The sequence below is a fragment of the Rhea americana genome, unplaced genomic scaffold, assembly GCF_003343005.1.
Source record: "Rhea americana isolate MKP2758 unplaced genomic scaffold, rheAme1 scaffold_177, whole genome shotgun sequence".
Taxonomy (NCBI): Eukaryota; Metazoa; Chordata; class Aves; order Rheiformes; family Rheidae; genus Rhea; species Rhea americana.
In genome coordinates, this window is record NW_028185894.1 from 598,809 (window position 1) to 623,697 (window position 24,889).

The 24,889-nt window shown below is 38.5% G+C and overlaps 1 protein-coding gene across 1 annotated transcript in view; it reads left to right on the forward strand.

The window, feature by feature from the left end:
- Nucleotides 1–24,889, forward strand: part of F5 (coagulation factor V) — a 36,230-nt gene that overhangs the window by 8,420 nt on the left and 2,921 nt on the right. The window contains exons 6-24 of the mRNA XM_085301448.1: nt 1,334–1,477; nt 2,351–2,572; nt 3,198–3,363; nt 5,196–5,373; nt 6,431–6,533; nt 6,885–7,096; nt 7,879–8,029; nt 8,455–8,667; nt 10,441–12,379; nt 14,286–14,460; nt 15,704–15,940; nt 17,446–17,656; nt 18,654–18,833; nt 19,526–19,642; nt 20,049–20,120; nt 21,099–21,193; nt 22,601–22,756; nt 23,564–23,708; nt 24,378–24,526. Of these exons, the coding sequence (XP_085157574.1) occupies nt 1,334–1,477; nt 2,351–2,572; nt 3,198–3,363; nt 5,196–5,373; nt 6,431–6,533; nt 6,885–7,096; nt 7,879–8,029; nt 8,455–8,667; nt 10,441–12,379; nt 14,286–14,460; nt 15,704–15,940; nt 17,446–17,656; nt 18,654–18,833; nt 19,526–19,642; nt 20,049–20,120; nt 21,099–21,193; nt 22,601–22,756; nt 23,564–23,708; nt 24,378–24,526 (4,865 nt within the window). The remainder of the gene's footprint in view (nt 1–1,333; nt 1,478–2,350; nt 2,573–3,197; nt 3,364–5,195; nt 5,374–6,430; nt 6,534–6,884; nt 7,097–7,878; nt 8,030–8,454; nt 8,668–10,440; nt 12,380–14,285; nt 14,461–15,703; nt 15,941–17,445; nt 17,657–18,653; nt 18,834–19,525; nt 19,643–20,048; nt 20,121–21,098; nt 21,194–22,600; nt 22,757–23,563; nt 23,709–24,377; nt 24,527–24,889) is intronic.

Genomic DNA, 24,889 nt, shown 5'->3' on the forward strand with positions numbered 1-24,889 from the left:
GTCAAATGTTTTGTATAGACAGCAGACTGCATATAGTTGGACCTCAAACCTTCCTTGAGAGAAAACATAAAACTAGTTCAGTGTGGGTTGCACAAAAGCACTCTTCTCACTGTTAGACATCCTTTTAATTACAAGGTGTGCCTGTTTATATCAACCCAAAGGATTGGCATCAAGATTAATCATGTTCCTCTCAAAGTTTTTGGAGAGCTAGTGCTTCTAGTGTTATTTAGGATTTGTTATCACCCTAATATTCTTGAATTTTCTTCTTTCTTTATGTGAGTACACACACATTTTATTGGTGGCATTAATCTCGATGAATGATTTGGAATTGTTTTCCTTTCTTCTCTGGTTTCTCAGATTCATAGATATATTGTGGGATGAGTTGGATATGAGGTTGAGATGAATTGGTTTGATCACTGTCTTCRAGGCAATTTGAGTGTATGTTTCTGCCTAGAACATATGCAAATTTGCTTATCTAAGCAAAGGCAAATGCATAACTACTCAAATTTTTAAGATTTTTGGACAGTGTTTGAGCACTCTATGGGGAAGATGGAAGCCGAAGCAGAAGAGATACTGTAGATGTACAAAAAGCCTGACACATTATGAGCAGCATAGATGGTATAAGCTGGGAAGGTTATAGAAAGGGAGTTTTTGAGTTAAAGCACTGACTGAACACACTAAATCCTCTGTTAATCTGAGGCTTCCTCTGTGCAAAAAAGCTGGATTTTGTAGCTTCTTGTAAATAAATAGACTTGTTAGAAATCACACCTGTATCACAAACTCTACTAGGTAGTTTCTTATACTTGATTCAGTTTTGCAATATTTGTCAAAGTCTTTCTTAGGTAAAGACAGTTTGTTGAGAGGTCTGTTTTATGCATTTTAAAGGAGCTTCTTAGCTCAGTGCAGTGCTTGAGACAACCGTGTTTGCATTGCAGATGACTGTATTGTAGTTCCTCTCTTTGTCTGGTAGTCCAAGAGAAGAGGCCAGGGTCGAATGGGATCAGAAGGCTGTTCTGCTCTGCCATTTGTTAAGGTGATCCCTGCAACACATTGCCAGAATTGTCTGAGGCAATTCATTGCCTATTGCTTAATCTCCTCTCGAATATTATAGGCTTTCAGTTTCATGGTTACCTAACCCAAGAGCATTTTCAGAAATAAGTTCACTTTATGACCATTCTTAAGATCATTTCTGGTCAGGCTCAGTCACTACATGCTGACAGTTGAAAAGAGAGTCGAGAGGAAGTAAGCTCATTAAGTACATATGAATGTCATTACACTGATGTGGAAACTGCTTCACTTCTGCTAGAATTAAGACCTGTTGTTTCTCCTTCAGGAAGCCTAGAGGAGGATGGGTCACAGAAACTTTTCAACAGGGAGTATGTGCTGATGTTTGGTGTGTTTGATGAAAGCAAAAGTTGGCAAAAGTCATCATCACTGAAGTACACAATTAATGGCTATGCTGATGGGACATTACCAGGTACTGTGCAACCATATGCAACCTGAAATGAACATTGGTGAAGACTGAATATTGCATTTCTTTGCTTTGTTTTGTGCAAGAGAACAGGAATGCAGAGGAATGGGATACATCTTCTTTATAACATGACCGTAAGCATCTGTGTTGCTGGAAGGACATCAAGCCATTTTGCTGATACATTCGAAGAACAAGATTAYTAACTTTAAAAAATAAGAAATTCCTCTTTCTTTACTCAGCTGCTGATCAGTCAGTGACGTGGTTAATTGAAATGCTTGTTTTAGAGCACATGGCATGTATCAGATGGAAAGCTTCCTTCAAGTGAAAAGTCATTTACCAGTCATTCAAACAACTGAGTGAGAGGACTTGGAAGGTGGTAATGGGACTGTTCTGTCATTAGCATTTTCCCATTGTTCTCCTAATGAACTGCTTTCATACTTCTCTCCAGTCCATTGAACAAATAAAAAAATGTGTTGGTTTTTGGTGTTGTTGTTGTTTCTCTTTTAGACAAATACCATTGGATAGAGTAGTTACTTTCATTAAACCTAGCCTTATTCTTTAGCTTGGCTCCTTGCCATATTTTACAAAGACAGATCTGATGTCTGAAATAGTATGTGGCTTTTCTACCGCCTTTCACAGCTCCACATAAGCCAAATTGTTACTTGCATGTAAGATTTAGGCACCTAGTCTTCCATTGACTTTAGAGGATTTTGGTACCTATTTTATTTACCTGTTTTTGAAAATTATTCTTCAGGAGCAGGATTTTCTTMTTMTTATTATTATTATTTTGAGCAGAGATTCACTTCTGACCTCCTGTGGAACATGGTGAACTTGCATGATTCACCTGCATTCTGAATCTTGTTCTCCTTTTTCTTTCAGACTTAGAGGTTTGCACCTATGACAACATTAGTTGGCATTTAATAGGCATGAGTTCCAAGCCAGAAATCTTCTCCATTCATATCAATGGCCAGACCATGCAGCAAAGACATCACCGAGTTTCTACTGTTAACCTAGTGGGAGGAGCATCGACCACAGTGAACATGACCGTCAGTGAAGAAGGAAGGTGGCTGATATCATCTCTTGTTCAGAAGCATCTGCAAGGCAAGGAAACATATATTTACTCAGCATTTTAGAGGTACTTTTCTTCTGTATGTCCCAGAGGGCTCCTGCCTTTTTTCAATGGTACAGTTACTGMGTTTCGGATGGTTGACATACTAAGAAACCACTGGAGGTAGGACATTCTGTTGGAATTAGAACTACAGAACAAACTAAAAGGCATTGTTATCTGCAGCTATACTGCTTTGTGCAGATCACAGAGCAGCAATGAGTCGGAATTCTAGCTTCTAGGTCTCTGGGGAGTGTTCAGATAAACAGAATTACAAAAATTTCCTGTTCCTTCTGTTTCCTGAGAAGCTGAGCATTTTCAACTGAGAACCACTCAATCTGGTGAAAATATTTGCTGTTCATCTTTTGAAAGTGGGTAATAAGTTCAACTGATATTTTCAAAAGCACAAGTTGAATGAACTGCTGTATTCTACTTGATTGATGTGGGCTTCTCAAAAGGTGCCAGCCTACGTGCTTACAGTCTTTTCAAGCCTGAAAAGATAACGTTTGGATGAACCAATGCTTGCAAGCAGCCGAAGCTAAAGAAATGAGAAATGCAGTGGAAGTGGCAAGGGTGCATAAAATGAAAAATCACTATTGTACTCTGCTTCTTTTCAATTAGCTGGACTGCATGGTTACCTCAGTGTAAGAGGCTGTGAGGACAAAGAGGTGAAGAAGAAGAGTCTCTCCTTTAGAGAACGCCTTATGGTCAAGAACTGGGAGTATTTCATTGCTGCAGAAGAAGTTACTTGGGATTATGCCCCAAATATTCCAGACAACCTTGACAGGTAAAATAATACTTTGTCAACGTAATATGAAGTGTTAGCTTGGAATCACAGAATAAGTTAAGTTTGAGAAGAACTCTGGAGGTCATCTCACTCAAATTCACACTCTGAGAAGGGCCAACTTCAATGTTAGTTCCAACTGCAAAATTAGACCAATTGCACAGGGCCTTTTCTATTTAAGTTTTCAGTATCTCGAAGGATAGGTACTCTGCAACCTTTCTGGGCACCTGTTCAACCTCRCTGTGAAAAGGTTTTTCCTTATAACTAATCAGACTTTATTGTGTTGCAGCTTGTGCACATTCCATCTCATCCTTTCACTATACAACTCTGAGAAGAGTCTGGTTCCATTTTCTGTGAAACCTCACGTTAGGTAGTTGAAGATAAAAATAAGATGCTCCCTTAAGATGCTTCATTAATCCTCTCTTCTTGAGGCTGAACAAACCCTGTCTCTGCTTGTATGTCATGCTCCACCCTTTAATCATCTTGGTGACTCTCCATTGGACTCACTCCAGCATGTGAACWTCTTTCTTATGCTGGGAAGCCCAAAACTGGACACCTTCTTCCTAATGGGGAGCCCAAAATATGAAATGGCTTAGGAAATATTCTATCTACCATGCAGATCTAATTCCTAAAGAGAAAAGTAAGGAGGAAATACTTCTGGAGAATAGGAGTTTTAAAAAGATCTGTATAATAAAGCGTTTAGAGAGTGGGAGAAAGAGATTTCTCTGTAAAAAATGATCTTTGCKTGACACCAAGAGGAAATGCAGTAAAAGTCTTAATAAATAAGCAATTTGGGATATTTTGTTCAATTTATCTCTAAGGTACATGAGGTCATGGTACACAGTGCTGCCAGTGCAATGTACGGAAAAATCTGTGCTCTGACAATCCCTCACTGCTGGMGCACTGTTGACCCTTGCTGTTCATGAGTCAACTATAGAACCTCTTGTTTCATCCTGGTAATTAGTCAGATAAACTGAAACTGGCAACTTTTCAAGCTGATGCTCATAACAACCTTTAAAAATTCAAGCAGAACAAGGAAAATTCCTTAGCCCTCATGGAGTAATAGTTACATATACCTCCTTAGTTTGCAAAAGCTATATTTTCATATAATTCTTAAGTACTCCTCCTTTTTTGGTATGGTTGCTTCCCTTCTCATTTATTCTTGAGCTATACCTGGCATACTTGTCTCCTTTTATATCTTTTTCCCTGCTAATTACATCAAATTGATGGTTATGGCATCAGTTACCATCTCTGTGCTCTGTTTTTTCCTGCCCTGTTCAGAATTGCAGATCACAAATTATCCCTGTTCACTAACCTTTTTTTAAAGGACCAGCAACCAGGGCAAACACATGACTCTATGTTACTTCCCAGTATTTACCCTGGTTTTGCACAGCGTTGAGAATTCTCATGTTTTTAAACRTAAATATAATGCAACTTACTGTATGGTACTTGACTGAGATTAAGGTTATCTGAGCACTATTCCTGGCTCTCCTGGAGTCTTTGCTACTGTAAGCAGATAGTTAGTTTTTCCTGTCCTCAATTCTACTGCTGTAAGAGGAGAGCAGTAGTTGCCACTAACTCTTGAAAATGCAGCTACTACTTCAGTTTCTGTTTCTTTCTTGCATCTATACACTATCAAACTCAATGAAAATTCTGATACTGATTGTCATATGTGACGCTGAAATATGAATAATGTTCCAGGCCTCTTCTAACCTAATTTGCTTTTCTTCCCCCAAGAGCTGAAGTTTATACCAGTTTTTTGACTAGCAGTTCTACATTCTAGGAGATGTCACTATTCAGATTGTTGATCATTTGTCTTTTCCTTTATATTTAAGACACTACAAAGCACAGCACTTGGACAACTTCTCAAATCTCATYGGTAAAAAGTATAAAAAGGCTGTTTTCAGGCAGTATGCAGATGCAAGCTTCACCAAGCGCCTGGAAAATCCTCGACCTAAGGAAACTGGAATTTTGGGACCTATTATCAGAGCTCAACTCAATGACAAAGTCAAAGTAAGTGTATCAAATCAGAGATTATTTATAATATAGCAAATTTTCTGTTTGGCAAAGACCCATATGACCTAGTGTGGTTTGTTTTTTGTGAAATAATATAGCTAATGTTGTGAAAATCGACCCTATTAAAAGATACAATTCCAAGTGACAGACTTATGGTTAAATTTTTCATCACTTTCTCTGTAATTTCTACGATTTTGTTTTATTTTACAACATAAACACATTTCATTCACAGTCTTTATAAAGAATATTTATATGTTGAAGCTAGTCCAAAATGAAGAAGCTTAGGTACAGATGGACTTCTCAGGAAATTTAGAGCTGAGAATTAAGCTTCACAAGCCCCTCATTCCTAATGTTGTTATTTTTTCTGGCTATTTTAGATAATGGTACTCACTTTTCATAGTTAGTTCTTTCATGGAGTTATTAAATGAAACTACAAAGCATTTGCATTAAAAGCTTGTGCTGCTGTTTTGCAATGTCACATCCCTTCTGTTGTCTGCTTAGTGATATATCAAGTGATATATCACAAAGTTTAATGACCCCTAGTTGTCACCATGACTGTGTGACTCTGACTTGGAATAGCACAATATTTCTTCTTTTTTTCTGGTTTCATCCGGAATAGGCTGGAGAGTTTGCCTTTCCTTCCCACTTCCCCTATGGGTCCTGGAACATGGGAAAATAATTTTTTTAAAAGTATTTTTCTCCTATATTGAAGATTCTTAGGAACTTTAGTTAGTAACTTCATCCTCCTTGAGGCAATATGTGCCTAGCAGCTGCAAGAGGACATGTGCTTTTTTGATTTACCAGACAGAAGAAGCTGAACCCCACTCAATGAGTTCTACAAAGCCTAGCAGCAGGGGATCCTGCTAGGTACCAGCAGCATTTGGTCTGTAGATTATATTAYGAGATGGTGTTTTAAGGCATCTCTTCCCTTTCTAATACTTCTACAAGGCTGAAACCAGACAAATTCTACTGTAGCTGGAACTTTTAGTAAWGTATTCAGATAAGGATTTTCTGGATACTAAATTCGTTCTTTTTCACTTCCCTATCAATATAGATTRTATTCAAAAATAAGGCCCGTCGACCCTACAGCATTTACTTCCATGGAGTGTCACTTTCAAAGAATGCAGAAGGAGCTAATTATCCTCTGGATACCACAAGTAAGAAACGAATGAATTGGATTTTGCATACCACTGACTGTTGTGGRGGGTTTCATTAGTTTGAAAGGGATGTTGTGGACTGGGAGAGCTGAAGTTTCTGTTCTTCCTTTACTGACCTATATTGCCTTATAGAGAAACAAAGGTATTATATGCAAAACATAGATATTGGCACCTCATTTTGCTGTTCTTGTTTATGATTCTAGAGAAGGACTGGACTCAACTTCAGTTATTTGAAGTAGCTTCAACTGGCAAAACTGCACCGATTTCATTAAAAGGTGTAACATGACACTATCTAAAGATCTGGCACTAAATTTGTATCATCATTGTTCTTCCTCTTCATTTTTCCTTCAGGCAACAGCACCCAGAGTACAGGAATTCAACCAGGGATGACCTATACTTATGAATGGAAAATTGCTGAAACAGATCAACCCACTGCTCAGGATGCACAGTGTATTACAAGGCTATACCATAGTGCTGTAGATATTGAGAGAGATATAGCCTCTGGACTGATTGGTCCACTTCTGATTTGTAAAAGTGAATCACTGACCCAGAAGGGTGTGCAGGTAACATGTTTGGCAACATCACAGAGATAGATTCTGTTCATTAATATAATTTGAACTACAATGCAATTTGGTTCTGCTTGCCCTCTGCTTAATGTGCTGTGGAAAAGCTATCAAATTAATAGGTTTCTGAAGAAATGACTTGAAGAAATAGTTCTCTCATTGTCCACAACAGTTAGAGGAATGACATTCTGATTTTTTCAATATGAACAGCGTTTCAAGAAGAAGTGAGCCTGATTTGAAAGTCTCATTGTAGACTTGGTAGTAAACTTCCCTGCCTCTGTTATACCCTCACACTCTAAAGACATTTTGAGACACTCTGACTCAGAGACTCTGTTAACAGATTTAAACCATCTGAAAATCTCAGACATCACTGAATCCAGAGCAACAAAAACAAGCTTAAGAAGTTTGGGAGAGCAGTTCTTCCTTTTTTTGTCCATGGAAATGTTGTTTGGCAAAAGCTTGAGTGTTACTTGAGAGAAAAAATGTTGAAAGCTTAGGTTTAGGTCAAACCAGGTAGCTGGCCCTTTTACAGAGAGGCCAATTGAATGCTATCTGCATGCCAGCAGTGCTAGTGTCTTGCACAGTGTCCCACCATGGCTTGGTTGCAGCAGTAACAGTGTCACTTTGAAGTCTTGACCCCATAGTCCTTCTCACTTAATTCCTGGGTCTTATTTATCTCAAGTCTCGTAGAGCTTGTAGCTTGCATATAGGTAGTAGATTTGGGTCCTTAATACGTATAACTGCTCATAAAATGTATCTGTGCTGTGTTTATTGTCTTTCAGAAAAAAGCAGATATGGAGCAGCAAGCAGTGTTTGCTGTGTTTGATGAAAATAAGAGCTGGTACATAGAGGATAACATCAAGGACTACTGCAGCAACCCTTCCAGTGTTAAAAGGGATGACCCCAAGTTCTATAACTCAAACATAATGCACAGTGAGTGGGAAATCAAGCTGAAGATTATGAAAACTCATGTGAGCYAAAGCATTCGATGATTGCTCATTCTCATATGTAGTGCAAAGAGGGAATTCTCTAGAGKGACAGTGATTGTCTAACCAGGACTGTACAGAGATTTACAATATTTTAAGGACTGGACTAGCTTTGGGCTGTGAAGCAAAGGCAAGAGTTATTTAACTTTGACACAGCATCCTACTGATAAGAGATATTATTTCCAGGGCTGGGATCTTCATCAAGGCTGTTGTGGTTTCAGCCCTGTGACAGTCTCTTTTACAGTACAAATGTGAGTCCAATTCAGTGAACTGATGTCAAAGAACAAGAAGTTTTAAAATTCTAGCTCTTTAGTTTTTAAACTGGTGAGGCATGAAAATATTTAGACCTCTTCTATTTTGCTTTCTTTTTAGCAATAAATGGCTATGTGTCTGACAGCAGTGAAATCCTTGGATTTTGCCAAGATAATGTGGTTCAGTGGCACTTCTCCAGTGTTGGCACTCATGATGAGATTGTCTCTGTTCGTCTTTCTGGGCACTCTTTTCTATATCAAGGCAAATATGAAGATGTATTGAACCTTTTCCCAATGAGTGGAGAATCAGTCACAGTGGAAATGGACAATGTTGGTAAGTGGCCAGACTGCAGTGTCTATTTCGTAGCTCCTCTAAGACTTTCTTTAATTTCTTGTCCATAAGGATATATCCAAATAGGAAAGTTTTTTGGATAAACACAGCAACGGAAAATCTTGAATCATCCCCCAAACCAATTGATGTATATGGAGTTTTATTGTCTACACAAACTTGGTGCATGTCATAGCTGTATACTGTGCCACTCTACTGTGGCTGTTTTAGTTTATCTTTTCCACCCCACAGTTAAGATTAGGGTTAGCAGTGGTCATTTTAAGGCTATTSTAAGTTTTCTTATGGGAACAGTCCAGTATCAATTCCACTGTATGATTCACAGCTTTGCTACATACTTTTCCATCCTGAGTTAGCTAAAATGGGCCCAAGCTGTCAAATTATGCTGGTCACTGTTGAATACACCTCATCTCAGGCCTATGGTCATTTAGGAGCAGTAAAGTCTACCAGACTGAATCAGACCACTTGTCCATCAGTATCCATCTAACAGGCTTAATAATGGAGATCCTGAAAAGATGACACTAGAAGTCACGTAGTGTGCACTTACAGCATTACCTGCCAAAGGGCAGAGATTCCTCCTCACTGAAGTATGTGAGTATTGGTGATGGTCTTAAAATCTCAGCTGGTTTAGATATATTTATCCTACTTAAATACTGATTAATGTTTCTTTATTTTTTGTCTATTAAAATAACTATTTCTTTAGGTCTTCTAAACTTCTTTTCAGTGATCTCACTGCCTCAAGGCCTTGTCAATTTTAAAAATGTATTACAAGTTAGGTGGGTTATTTTTATTATTTAAGACTAGGGAATCATTAAAACTCCATCAGACTTGATAGAAATTTCTCTGGTAATGGAGCTATACATTTCCCTGGTTTTGATCTGTGATCTGTTYTTTCCACCTAAGCCATGTTTTCTTTTGTGAATTTAGTTATTGTTGTTGGACATGAGGAAAGCTATGCAGATCACTAAAGTCTGATAAAACCAGAAAAAATCTATTTCTCAGGCTCTGTCATTCTGTGTTCTATTTGTCATTTCTGATAGTTCTAAAAGCAAACTATAACAAGCAAAGAACTCAAGCTGATGCTACTTAGGGAAGCAGATTTTATATTGCTCTCTGCAGATTCTTGTTTCAAATGGAGAGCTTAAGTTCTGTCTTGAAGGTTTCAATAAGCCCTCCAAAAACTAGTCATTTAGATGTTCTGCTTGGCAGCTTAATGTTTTGTGCCCAGACTCAAAATCCCATGTCCTCAGACAATCCCTTGTCCTGTTTTTTCAATCATTCAAAAGGGTTTTAAAATACAATGTGTTTGTAAAATTTTTGTGAACGTCGTCTCAGAAAATGTTTGTTGTGGACAGAATTGWTTTTCCTTGTGGCAGAGCATACAACACTAAGGACAGAATAATTTTAACTTTTTACTTAGAAGACCCCAAATTTAGATCAAGATCTAAACAGAGGACCTTTTATATCATTTCTTCCTCTTTCATCTCCATCTTTCTTTCATGGTGTGTATTTCAGCTCAGGTCCTATGTACAGCTTAATCTTTGGAGAAGAGCTCCAGCTCTTATATGTATTTATTTATATGTCTTAATTATTTTTTATTACAGTGTGAGCTCATATGAATCCCATCTGAGGATCAACACTCTGCTGTGGCAGGAGCTGTGGAAACAAACCCAGCAATTTGCCCTGTCCATTCATGTCATGGGCAAGATTAACTCCCATAAATAATGCATATTAGGAAAACAATTTTTATTTCAATTGCAGGTACTTGGCTTTTAGCATCCTGGGGTACCCCAGAGATGAATTACGGCATGAGGCTGAGATTCAGAGATGCCAAATGTGACTATGAGGAAGATTACGCATATGATATTGTGGATTTTACTTCCACTAAGACTGTTAAAAATGCACTTTCCACCTCAGTTGAAGATGAGGGAGAAGAAGAAGAAAGTGATCAAGAGGACTTGGCTTATCAGGACTACCTGGCCAATGCTTACTCCATCCGAAGCTCAAGGAAGTCAGAAGGCAATGAAGAAACACAAAACCTTACAGCTCTGGCCTGGGAACAGTACTCTGGCACTGACACTGCAAGTTCTGAAGTGGCTCGTGGCTCAAACCTAGTGTCTAATAGGAGTAATGAATCTGCAAACACTTACATGCTCTTAGAAAGTCTTACCACTTCTCTTCCCTTAACTAAGGCTGAAAATTTGACATTACAGTCAAATTATGCATCAGTCACAGCAGAAGAGGATGTATTTTTAACTAGCACAAGTGATGGAAAGCRTGACTTGGTATTTGAGAATAGAAGCCTAAGTAATTATGGAGTAGATCATAGTAATGTGTCTGGAAGTGAACACTTGTTGAGCATTGAGGAAACCCAAATGRAAGCTGCAGAAGAGCTTCTCACTGATGGAAATTACAGTCATTTTTTTTCAGAAAAACATCAGGAGGAAAGCACAGGAAGAGGAAATGATAACATTGACCATAAAAGAAAAAGGCGAAACTCACTGGCCACTAAGTTTTACTCTGTCCGAAAGATGAGTGCCCTTCTACGTCATCTACGAAATAAAAATGTCTCATTCTCTGACAAGACAAATGCACCTCAATCCATGCATCATCCAGAAAATACATCCAATGTAGCCATGGTGGGAAYTGACCAGCTTCCAAGTGATTATGATGATGAACTGGAAGAGGAGGAAACTAAGATGGGTAATGACACGCATGCAATTAACTTGACACTTGCTTTGGAACTCACTGTAGAAAGAAACGAATCTAATGCATACAGCCTCTCTGGATTTAATCTATCCAAAGATAAACAAGGAGGCACTTCTTTAGGTCACCCTTTAGGTAATATAAGACCTAATTCCAGTCCTGCAATAGTGAAGAACTTACTGGAAGCATCATTGCCCAGAACTGTCAAGTATTCATCTAAAATGACAAATGAGGAATGGAATTTGGTCTCTGCAAAGGAGAGTCTGGGATTAGAGGCAAATTTAGATAAATCTGTTAGTGATAAATTAAATCATGGTCACAGAAATGGTACARTATTCCTAAATGAGAAGCATATGAAGAAGTACTCGCATCTAATGGAAGGAAAACAGGGAGGGAGCCACATGCACTCAACTCTGAAAGGAAAGAAGAGGAGCAARAATGATACTTTGAGTACATTTGGAACCTTCATCAAAACCCGAAGGAAGAAAAAGGAATATCCAAAGACTACTTACTTACTGAGCCCAAGGAGTAAAAAGCCACCCAAACTCACCAAGCCTACTGTGAAGTTCARCTGCACATTGTTCCCAAGTGAGGCCAACCACACAACACAACCACATTACATCAATGYAACGGGGGCACCCAATGATGTCAACCATACAGTGCATCTGAGTAGAGCCAACCACGAAGGGTTGACAAACCACACACTGACCCCACGACAGTTTAAACCATCAATCACAATTGGGCTTCCCAATGAAAATGGGGACTATGAATATGTTACGAGAGACTATTACAGTGAGGAAACATCRGGTGGTGAATATGAATACCATTATGTGAGCTTTGAAGACCCATACATGACAGACCCAAAAGTGAATATCAAAGAACAACGTAATCCAGATACCATTGCTGGACACTACTTGCGTAGCAAAGGGAATGAGAGGAGATACTACATTGCAGCTGAAGAGGTTTTGTGGGACTATGCAGGATTTAAGAAAAGGTTTGGCTAAATTCTTTGCTTTCGTTTSACACATCATCCTAATACATACTGGGAAAATGTGGTTCAGATGCTGATAAAATTAAGAGCATCTGTTACRTGCGATGTGATTTCCAACATCTCGGTTATAGAATTGTATGGATTTTTCATGGGAGGTAGGGGACCCATTTAGAAATGTTATATAAAGAAATTACTGTAAGAAAGAAAAGCAAAACAACTCATTTTTTTCTTAGCCTCCTTTCATAGATTTACTAGAAACAGTCTTTAAAACAGTAGTTGAAAAACCCACCATAAATGGGTGGGGAGGGGAATTTCCAGTTAGTTTTGTTGTACTTGAATGACCTGTTTTAGTTTCACCTTGAGTTCTTGAATGCTAAAGGAGAGACAGGATAGAGACCCATTTGTACAAAGTCTTTCCAGGAATTTGATGGAATAACTGATCTAATATAGAAAGGACGTGCTTATAAGCAGAAAGAAATGGCAGTTTCAGGCATTAGCAAGAAGTTGTTCTAGTGTCTCAATTCTGTATTCTAAAATTAGATAATAGTATTTTCCAATCTCTCAAGGCTGTGGTAGTAACAAATAYATGAAAGATGTGATTAAATGCACTGGTGATAGAGACTGCCTTACACTTAAAGTAGARATAAAGGTGCATGAATTATTGCATTGTTGTTTGTACAGTCTCTAAAAATCAGAAACTCACTGGATCACCAACCACAAGCCTTAATGATGAAGATTTTTCTTATATTTTAACAGGGAAAATTGCCTCCTATGCCACTCTAAAGAGTACATGTGACTTAAGAGTATCTCCATACTAAAAAATCAGAATTCATATGAATTAAAATCACAGCTAACCCTACAATATGTAAAATTTCTAGTCATTTTTCTTCAAAAARCTGAACTTTTGTGGTCCTTGAAATAAACAAAACCTAAACTGCCTGTTTTGGCACAACWTCAGCTTTTATCACAAGCACCAAAAACAAGAGCAGGAATGCTTTCACTACAGAAAATTCAGCTCCAGGAATATTTTGTTCTTAAAATGGCATTTCCAATTTATTTGATTTTTTTTCACTTTTCCAGTATTTTCCAGGTATATCCRTACCTTATCTTGATCAATATGAGCAGTAATTGCAGAAATGGCAGAAACTTYAGACAGTTTATCTATTTGCTTAAAAAATAAATCGTGATGCTGAGAGTTTTCTCTAGACCTCCCCAGAGAGGTCCATCCTCAGCTGCTGTGAAGGTGCATAATTCCATGGAAATTAAGAACCCACGGTACTCACAGTCTCAGTGTGTAGAAGAGCTGAAAACGACCTTTCCTCATATTAGATGACTAAGAAGGGTTAAGTTTCTATTTCTGCAGAATTGATAATGAGGCAGAGCTTAGAGGGAGCAATGATGTATTTTAACAGAGTAATGGAATTTTGGTGCTTCTGTTTCAGATCTGAAGAATGATTCTGGTACCTAAAAACTTAACTGGTCTTACSAGCTCTATCTTGCACTTATGCAAGACACATATGTGATATAAAATGTGTTTCTGTTAGCTCTCCAGAGGAGGTACATCTGTGAGAGAGTTGGATGTGGGTGGCAGGCCCCTACATGCTGAACTAAGCTCTGATTTAGCTTATTGAGACTAATAGTATAAAAGGAAAATAGAGCTGAGATGGGTTTTCAAAGACTAGTTGGAGTTTTTGTCAGTGACAGTTCACCAAATCTTTCAAGGATTTTGTATGTAACTGCAGTGTTAGAATTACTTRAACGTTGTAGATTAGGATTTTCATTGTGAATTGTCTGATGTGCATGAGCTTGTCTTAAATGTTCCTGCTGTGTTTGAGTATTCAGATTTCATCATCAGAACTGATATTTCTACTTCCACTAKGGGTTTTTTTAATTGGGAATTTTCTTTCAGCACAACAATGAATGACAAAACACGTCAAAATGGAGGCAGCATCAAATATAAGAAAGTGATTTTTCGAAGCTATACAGATAGTACCTTTACAACTCCTCAGGAAGAAAATGAATATGAAGAACACCTTGGCATCCTGGGGCCAGTTATCCGGGCTGAAGTGGATGATGTCATCCTGGTGGGTTACTGTTTTGATATGTGTGCAGTATGTTAGGATTCTTCTGGAGATCTAACAGGGTGACACAGAACTGTTTTGAATATACCAAAAAAAATTGAAAGAAAGCTCTAGAGGAAACACATTTTCAAGGCCAGAAATTGCAATGAGGACATAAGAGCACAGTGGCATGTTTCACTGAAGGGGTGTAAGAAGCCCCTTTCCTCTCCTCTCCACAGTAAATCCATGTCTGTTTTTCTTCTTTATATTTCCCACTGTTAAATACAGTTTATCAAATAACTCAAATTTATCAATTTTTAATCAAATCCTTGTTTATTAAATACTGTTTTAATATAAAAGCAGGCTTAAGCTTAACAATAAATTTTTAAAAGATTTTTTAAACCTAGACATAATTGAAAATACTACTTTTTAGATGAAAARGGGAACTTTTTTAAAGAGATTAGAAAATTTCCTTCCAAGATGAAAATACATCTTTGTCCAAAGAGTATACTTTCTTCTGAAAACTCTTGCTGTAAATGTGTTGGCCAGTTCTCCTGAAAACGAAAAGGATGGAGAGGAACTGTATCTCTAGTGATACAGTAGTATATTTGTTTTAGGAAGCAAATTAATGTAGACTTTTTGCTTCTGTCTGTATCATTCTCCATACAGTCTTCCAAAACAGAGGGATGGACTAGATAGGGCAGAGTTTACGTCAATATGAGTAGTATGCAATAGGAATATATTGAGCTACGTTGAAAAYGTGAGTAAGAAAAGAGAAGAGGCTGTCTGAATTTGGAAATATCATTCTGTAAGGGGAGGTAAATATATAATCTCTAGGATTAAAGAGAAGCACTGGCTTCAGTGAGAGTGATACATGCAGAGGTCTCGTGTTACAATRTGGTTATCTTTTACCCTTCTCTAGTGCAGCCTCACAGAAGAGCAGAAGGAGTAGAAACTCCCAGTCTCACTGTTTGCTCTAAAGAAGTATATCCAGTAGCGAAGACCTGCAATAAAAGTCCTAGGACCCTAGGCTTGGTAGAAGATGGGGCCTTGGACACGTGCTTCATGCTTTCCAATTAACTGCTTGCATCGAAGGGTGTCACTCTCTGAGATCTCAAAGGCTATAGCTGCCAGATTTGCTGTGTACAACTTGGCCTGTAATCATTGTACAAATTGGGACTCTGCTTTAAGATCACTGGAATGTATTATCTGGGGACTCTGTTTTAACCCAAATTCACTGATCAGAATCTACTGCTTCTTTTTCTAGGTTCATTTTAAGAATATGGCATCCAGACCGTATTCCCTTCATGCTCATGGACTCTTCTATGAGAAGTCCTCTGAAGGGAGCATTTACGATGATGAGTCTAGTGCTTGGTTTAAGGAGGATGATGCTATTCAACCAAATAACAGCTATATATATGTATGGTATGCAAACAGGCGATCTGGACCTGTGCAGTCAGGAGCAACTTGTCGGTCCTGGGTCTACTACTCTGACTTAAATATGGTAAGGAAGGCAAAATAGAGGTGGTAGTGTTACTGGGATTGATGTGACTGTGCAGTTCTGGAAAAGTAAGCTGCAGAATGCTTTTTAGATRGCTGTCCTTTCTTTGGGGTCTGATGTTCCCCTGTCTGATATCTAATCTCTTACATTGAGTTAAAAGAGGGAGTAAACCTGCAATTCTTGTAATATGAAAAATTCAAATTAGTGAACTCTTTGGTAGATTAGGCAGGGGAGAGTTAATGGGAAGTCAAACCTTTTCTCTAAGTTTTCAAGACATGATGTATTTCTGCAGAACACTATGGGTTTTAGATCAGGCCCTCAGTTAGCAGTATAGCACAGTCGACAAATTCCCCTCAACAGCCTAGAATTTGAAGTCTAATGTAAAAGCACAGGTTGGATATGCCCTATTCCTCCTAAAAGATAGGAGCAATAACCTGCCTTTCAGGGCGGGGGGGGTGACAATTGATGAACAAATATTGTTTTGCATCTTTCTCTGGTTAATTTGAACTAAGTCAAAAACAGAAGAATAAACAGAGTGGAAAATCAAGGTATTTTGAAGTTTCTGTAACACAAAATCGTAGGTCACTAATCAATTACAATTCTTGAAGACAATTTTAAAACAGCAGATAAAGAAGAGTTTGACAAATCTTTGTTTTTAAATTTGCAACTTTCAAAACAAGACCACACATGAGAGACTACTAAACTAAATAGAAATAGAATGAGAGAGGCAGRACTCATGGATCAAATCTAGGGGGAACTGGGAGGAGATTAGTACAGTGTTAATGTGGGTAATCCAMAAGGGTCCACATGAAGCCAGAGTCTGTAATATGTGATTAATGAGAAGTGGTAGGAATTGTGAATAACGAAGTTAACAAAATCTGCCAATGACAAAATCATTTAGGTTACTCAGGTTAAGGGTAATTGTGAGAAACATCAGAGAGGGTTAACCAAGGTAAGTAAATGAGCAGCATCATAGCAAAAAAAATGTATTTGTGAAAATCTAGATTAGGCAGTTCTATATTAATCCTATTAGTTTAGGAGAGGAATTTGAACATCACAGGCTCTGTGAAGGATTTTCCTCAACATTTAGCTATCGTCAAAAAGAGAAGATTGGGGTGCATAAGAAATAGATTATGGAATAAAACAGAACACTATGGGGCTGTAATATGAATTAGTTGTGCRGCCTCACGTGGAATGCTAAACATACTATTTCAAAGTGGTTATTGCAGAAATTTGGGGAATTCACGAAAGAGCAAATGAAAATGACTTCAGAATGAGGAAAAATGAATGAAAGAATGAGAAAGGAGCAGAGAAGAAACCTGATGTTGGCTAAATTCAGAGACAGGGTCCTTTTTTATCTCTAGCTTGCAGGTAATCTACCCTTAGCAAATCCTCAAATTCAAAAAGCTAAACAAAGGCTCAAAGAAGTAGTTTTATAAGAATGCGAATTCTTGCATTTTGAYGTCTTTTGAGAAATCCACTCACAATATGGATTTACTGTTTTCTAGGAAAAAGATATTCACTCTGGTTTGATTGGGCCAATACTGATATGTCAGAAAGGAACCTTCAATATGTCGAACAACAACAGAACACCGACTCGAGAATTTTTCTTACTTTTTATGGTCTTTGATGAAGACAAAAGCTGGTATTTTGACAAATCTTCTAGAAGGCCTTGTRCTGAGAAGACCCAAGAGATGCAAAAATGCCACAAATTCTATGGTACTTACTCCCTTTTGCCTATTACTCAGTCTATTCGGAGGGTATAGGGAAAAGGCTTGGGGGAATTGGATGAATCTCAGCTCACTGTGTCTTTGAACATACCTAAGTTCTGCACATGAATAAATTATGAAAATTATTAAAAGTTATTATTTGGTGTTATCCATTGTGCCTGTAATCGTCATATTTTATAAGCAGAGACTAGCGCTGGCTGGAAATTTTTCAACAGAATATTTCTCTCTCTCACTCACATGCATCTACCTTTGTACATTAAAAAAAAAAAAAGAAAAAGATTGAGGAAACAAAACACCTCTTTTTTCACAAGAAGCTAATTCCCTGGAAAATGGGAAATTTGTGCAAGAAATTTTAAAATACAATAATAATCTGACAAAACAACTAGTTCTGCTGGAAGACTTTGAAGCAGCTCTAGGACAGCCCTTCTTGTACCTCTSTGTGGGTAGAGATTTTAGCCATGTAGAGTTGAAGTTGAGGAAGTGGCTAAATATTCAAAGTTAACATTTTGTTCTGTTCAGGATAATGGTCAGTGATGAAATTTTCTGAAATCCATCCTATACGTGAGCTGTCTTTGAAAACCTGATGCTTCTGTGTTATAAATCACATGAACAAGTGATCATATATGAAAGTAGTGTTTGRAGAGATGGAATCTGCATTTTTGGAGAAGTGGAGAATCTGCATTTTGAAAATATGATCTATAAAATCAGTTGTTGATCAGAGGTGTCAGTTGTGGCAATATATTTCCTTATTCTCCTACCTGCTGTGTCTTACAAGCAAACTGCTCAAAACATCTGGTGAGGTTCCTATATTATTTGAGCTGATGGTACAACAGACTATTAAGTGTGTAGCACTTTAAACTGACAAAAAATTTTCTCATATACCTTACTTTATTAAATATTTGGCTCATTTTAATAACTGCATTCTAGTACTTTAAAAGAGCTGTTTGTGAACAGTTAATCTTGATAACAACGTTTTTTCCCCCCAGCCATTAATGGGATAACCCACAATTTGCAAGGCTTGAAGATGTATGAAGGTGAGCTAGTCCGATGGCATTTGCTGAATATGGGAGGGCCAAAAGATATTCATGTTGTTCATTTTCATGGACAGACTTTCATAGAACAAGGAGAGCCAAAGCATCAGCTTGGTACATACACACTCCTTCCAGGTAAGTATCAGATTGCAATAAATTTTCTTGGGTGGCCTTTCTAGTCTGTCTTATTTATATCTGTGTAAGGGTAARCAGAAATTGGCTTTGGGCACAATGGGAAAGTGTTTGAGAGCAGTAACAATTAATTTTGTGTATGAYGATCAGAAGGAAAATTCAGGTCTTTGCACGTCATTTAATATTGTGGGAGAGGGGAAATGAAGAGGRATTGTCCTCTAAAACAGGAGATACTGGGTAAAGTTAGGAACAAAACATAAGTACTTGGACAAATGTTCTCCTCTTACATGAGAAGGGATATAAATGGAAGATGAATGTCAGTATAGTCTATAGCACTAACTATACAGCACCACTATATGTAGTAAACTTAATAGTACTGTTCATTACATGGGTACTCAGCACTGTGCTCARTGTGCAGACATCTACTGTTGCATGTATCCAAGGTTGTATAGTTTATAGCAGCAGCAAAGCTTAGGTTTTCATCTGGTTAGGTTTTGATTCCAATCTCTGTCTCCAACTGGAATTTGCTTGTTAAGAAAAGACTGAGATGGTGGTGGCTATTGCTTTGACTGAAATGTGTTGCAGGTTATTTAATTCTTCTAGGTCATGACATAGGATTATCTTTGGTTTAACCTCCAGCCTCACTATCACCAACCTTATGATAGCACTAAACGTCTKTCTTCTATTTTTTCAAGGCTTATTTCGAACAATTGAAATGAAGCCACAGAAACCTGGCTGGTGGCTTTTAGACACTGAAGTGGGGGAATATCAACAAGCAGGAATGCAGGCATCCTATATGGTTGTAGAAAAAGGTACTGAACTAAGGTATTTGTGGCTGGGGKACTCTGGCTATAAAATCATCTCTACCCTTTTAGGATCATTAAAAGAAATTTGGGAAGTTACTTAGAAAAAATCTTAATCAGATTAAAGAAATGAGTTTCCAAGTAGGAAATGATTACTATAATTTAGTCTAGAATAAAAAACATTCAGCCTTTAACATACTGCCTTCAAAGTAGTAATTTTTCTTAGACTGATCAGTGGATTAAACTGTTGAGAGGAATTGCAGAGATTAATTCGGCCTTCTCTGGAAAAAGAGTGGTTGTGTTACAGTATTACGAAGAGTTGTTCTGAGTGTTGTTGTCTTAGAGCTTTCTACCAGACTGTATGTTGGAGTAGCCTTCCTTTTCTTTAATAACAAAATTACTCTGCTGTCTCTAGAATGCAGGATTCCAATGGGGCTAGCAAGTGGAGTTGTACTTGATTCACAAATCAACGCTTCACATCATATAGGTGAGTTAACACTTGTGAAGGTCCAGGCATGCCCCTGAGTATMCTTGGCAAAATACTGGAATTCCAGATTCTTTTGGYATCTCTTGATACGTCTTACAAGATTAGTTCAGCAGTGAATCAACTGTTARATTTAAAAGCTCTCCAGTCCTGCAGGCACAGAATCTGAGCTGTACTAGGAAGCCCTCATCATTATATTCTAACAGTGTCGCAGGTCCTTTGGCAGTAGCACAAGCCTGAGAGTCAGAAGGTCCCCTGTCAGTGGCTTGCTGGATGATCTGGAACAAATTTAGCTCTRTCATTTTATCTTTCAAGTTCCCTTCTTGAAAATCAACACCAAGTGTTCAAAAGGCTTTTGAGATTTGACCTGCCCAAACATGTGGTGTGAGCTGTGAAAGTGCAAAGAATTCTACATGGGCAATAGCAAATAAAGGTGTACAGATTACAAAYACATGCAGAAACACACATCCTTTCCCTTGAAATAACAAACAAATTACTTMTTTTGGAAACCTCATTTCACTATGGATCTAACTTTCTTTCTTTATGTCCTCCCACAGTGTCATGAAGGCTTGAAAGCTGTGTTGTCAAACATTTTCAACATCAGTTGTTAACCTGGAAACCTCCTTATACAGAGGGAAGCTCTCTGCTGTTAATGCAGACCACATTTTGTGTCTGATCCTGCTTGCAGCTAGAACTTGTTTAGAAAACTCCAAAGCCTGGTTGTACTGTAGACAGTACGTTACATAAAAGGCTGTTACTTTATAGTCATTCTTCTGACTATAATTTTTCAAAGTAGCGGCTGACTTTTAGTTGTTGATTGTGTCCAAATTATCCCATGTGATACATTTGGAGTTTCTACGGGGTTTTTTTCAAGACAGATTTGAAAGRAACTGAAGTATTCAATCTCAGCAGCTAGTTACAGCCTTCATTGTTTTCAGCACTCCTATTTACAACCTTGTTCTATTCCTATTTTCTTCTTAGACTATTGGGAACCCAAGTTAGCCAGATTAAACAATTCTGGAAGCTATAATGCTTGGAGCACTGAAATGAAAGAGGATGAACTCCCTTGGATCCAGGTATGGTTGGTGYAATACATGCTAGGCCATTGTTGAGCCTTGGCAATGGCTATACAATCCTGTCTTGGGATTTTCTTGCATCTTGTGTTAGAGTGTCAAGTCTTTCTTGCTCTTGCCAGAAAGACTGCAGGGGAAAACCAGAGATGTAGCAGGTTTGACTTGTGATACGGTAAACTGTCTGCTTCTCTGGAGTAACCCAGTCTATCGGTACTGAGAYCCAGTGGCTGACCAGTTGCCCTCACAGTCTAAGCTGTAACCATTTTGTAGRCAATTGAAGTCATTCCTTCTGCTACTACTTTTCTCTCTCTTTCTAACAATGCATGTTTATGTAAGCTTGTTGTGTGATCATCTGAAATAGTCTAATATCTGAAACATTGCTTCAGATTGAGTTGGGGGAGGTGCTTCTATGTCCAGTTTGACACAGCATAACCTGACATCACAGGCAAATGAAACTCATACAGTTGTGGTTTTAGGCAGTGTATCTTTCAGTCACCTCACTTGCTCCACCTTTTTGTTCCATCAAAATCACCTTTGCATCAGATAATCAATTGTAACTAAATTTAAGGAAGACGTTTCAAAGACAACTAATTTCCTAAAAAGCTCATAAAAATTGGCAGCTGGGAGAGGAAAAAAAGTCAAAGTAGTGGTGCAGCTTAAGTTTAACAGGTAGCCATTACATCTGGCTGATTGCTGACCTGTCAGAATGTGTGTGGCTTGGAAGTGGTCACCATATTGTGCTTCCTCTCACCCAGCAAATAGTTGGTGGACATTGGAAGGAGAGTGAGAAGGTTGAGGGACTCTTGTGTGGAACTGAAAATGATGCTGGGAGGAGAGAGAATTTCATAGAGGACATGGTAGCGAGGAGCTGAGTCCACTACAGGCGAGTGTGCAGAGATGTACRGAGCCTGTACCCAAGAATGAGTCCTGCTGCCGATAGGAACATCTTGCTGTTTTGTTTTTAAGTGCTAAGTGCTTTCATCTGATAGAGCTGGAATTGTGGCTCCTCAGCACCTCAGAATATTATGTCCTGTTTCTCAGGCTAGATATACAAAACCAGAGGCAGCTTATGAAAATAAGGATTGGATTTCTTTAGACTCCTTTCTCCCCCTCTGTAATACGGGAACAGCAGTTCTGCTTAGCACAGGGACACAGATATTTTTGAGGTGTCTTTGTAGTGACATGATGAACACCAAAAATGCTGATGATAGTAAATGCACACACAAATGAAATGAGAGAGAGAGAGACAACATTCTTTYTGACTCTGCCATCTGCCTATATTCCTTCTGAGAGCACTAGTGTTGCAGGTGCCAAAATGCAAAGCTCAATGCTATTGTGTAAACGCCAAAGTATGAAACTGATTTCTCTGTATGATTTTGATTTTGTAAACACACTATTTGCTGTTCCTAGGTGGACTTCCAAAGAGAAGTTCTAATAACTGGGATACAGACACAGGGAGCCAAGCAGCTTTTATGGTCCTTTTATGTCCAGAAGTTCTTTATTGCTTATACCAAAGACAGACGGAAGTGGCTTACCTTCAGAGGAGATAGCTCTGCAGTACAAAAGGTCTGTGCATGCCTTGGATTACAACAACCTAGGTAGCTTCATGGAATGATGCAATGATGTGACAGACAGTTTTATTTTACSTTAAGAAGTAAAGGACAAATTAATGCAGCTTGAGTCTCCAAAAGACATTTAACAATCTAATCAAATTCAGATCAGAAAACAAACTGTAAGGTGAGGAACTTCCTAGACCAGGGTTTAGACTGAGCCTGTGACCTTGGCCATAGAGTCCGAATTTCTAACAAGCATCTCCCCCTGCTTTTATTTCCTAAGCCCATTTCAGCTTTATGAAGCAAGCAACAAGCTGAACTAAAAATTAGGCCCTGCCTCATTTGGAACCAGATCCTTCTTCCTGTTACAGTAGTTGAATTTTAAACTCTCTGAATTGCCTACTGAAAGCCTGTATACTTAAGTATGGTCATTCTGAGAGACTCATTTTATGCCCAAACATGCCACCCCTACCAGTTACAGCTCAGTTCCATTTACCCTGAGATTTCTGAGGTAGAAATCCCAAATCAGAAAACCTGTTGTCATTCGCTCTCTTTTCTGCCTTTTAATTAATATTTTCCTACAGATTCATATAGTGCATAGCAATGGGTCATTTATTTGAACTGAGGCCTTCAGGTGATTCTGGATATGCTAAGATGTAACCATCAAATATTCTAACCTGCTGTGCAGCGTGGGCCACTACATCGCAGTGGATGGGGCTAATGGCAWAAACAAAGACTGTTTTTGGAATAGAGCAGGGCTTTCAGCATCTAAGTTGGTATTGCTTTGAATTAACCATATGTGGATATATTTTTTAAATAGGTTTTTGAAGGTAATTCCAATGCCTATGGGATAAAAGAGAACATTATTGATCCACCTATCATTGCTAGGTATATCCGAGTCTACCCAGCACAGGCCTACAACAGGCCTACTCTTCGCATGGAGCTCCTGGGCTGTGAAGCAGATGGTAAGAATGGGCTGTGGGCTGGTGCTTCCTTCGTGGCTACTTTTGAACTAATATTTTCTCTGAATGCTCTTGGACTATGAAAAAAAAATCAAATGGTGATTTGGGAGAATGTGATGGTTTTCAGATATGTTTTCAGAATTCTCCAGCGCTATGAAAACTGGGCTTCACTGCAATGTGTCACATTGTGCTGCTTCCTCCCCCTACTCCCACAGCACTGATGAGCTGTTGGAGATTTATTGTCTCCAAAGGAACAGGGTTGAAACAACCTAGGTACTTTGGAAAGCCTTACCTGAACAATTGCATGCCTAAGCAATTCATTTGACTGTGTTGCCGAATGTATTTTTAGTACTGTCTGGAAAGAGGAAGTTCCACTTCTGGATGCATATTTATTTTCTTTCCTTCTTTTCTTCTTATTAAATTTTCCTATTAGGTTTTATCTGTCATGTTTTACTAAAAATAAGCAACTCTCATAATGTCCCAATGAAGGAAGACCTGATTTTAATGTAAGACTTGGGAAATGAAGACACCAAGGGGAATGGCTTGAGTTTGATTGCTGAGCATGCCAGCCATTAAGTGAAGCTAAAATTGTGGGTATTCTCAATTCCAGGGCTGTGGCTTAGGCTATGGCTACTCAGATGAACTGGAGATATACGATGGTTCTCTTAACAGGCTGCTCTGTGCCACTTGGAATGGAAAATGGAGAGATCAAGAATACCCAGATAACAGCCTCTTCCACTAAGACAACCTGGTTTARTATTTGGGAGCCTTTCCTTGCTCGTCTCAATCTGAAAGGAAAGATGAACGCCTGGCGAGCCAAGGTAACAACCGAGAAATAAAGAGGGATAAGGAAAAGACAGCTGTTAATAAATCTGTGCAGCCTGTGTGTTCTTGTGCTTCCTGCGCGCCATGTCCTGTACCAAGCATGATAGGATTGCTTTGCAGTTCTTTAGCCATCCTTTGCAGAGAAGCCCGTTCAACTCCTTGCCCCTAGAAGACTTTCTGGACTTCTGATAACAGCAGTGAAATCATATTTGGAGAGCTGGATGGTGTCCTGTGGGCCAGGCCCTGTAGTACTTCCCTACAAGAATAGCTCAATACAAGTTGAATATTTGGCATCAAGGGATTARAGAGACCTTTCTTGGGTTGGTTTGTAGGCAAGCCAACTTAATGGGTGRTATCTG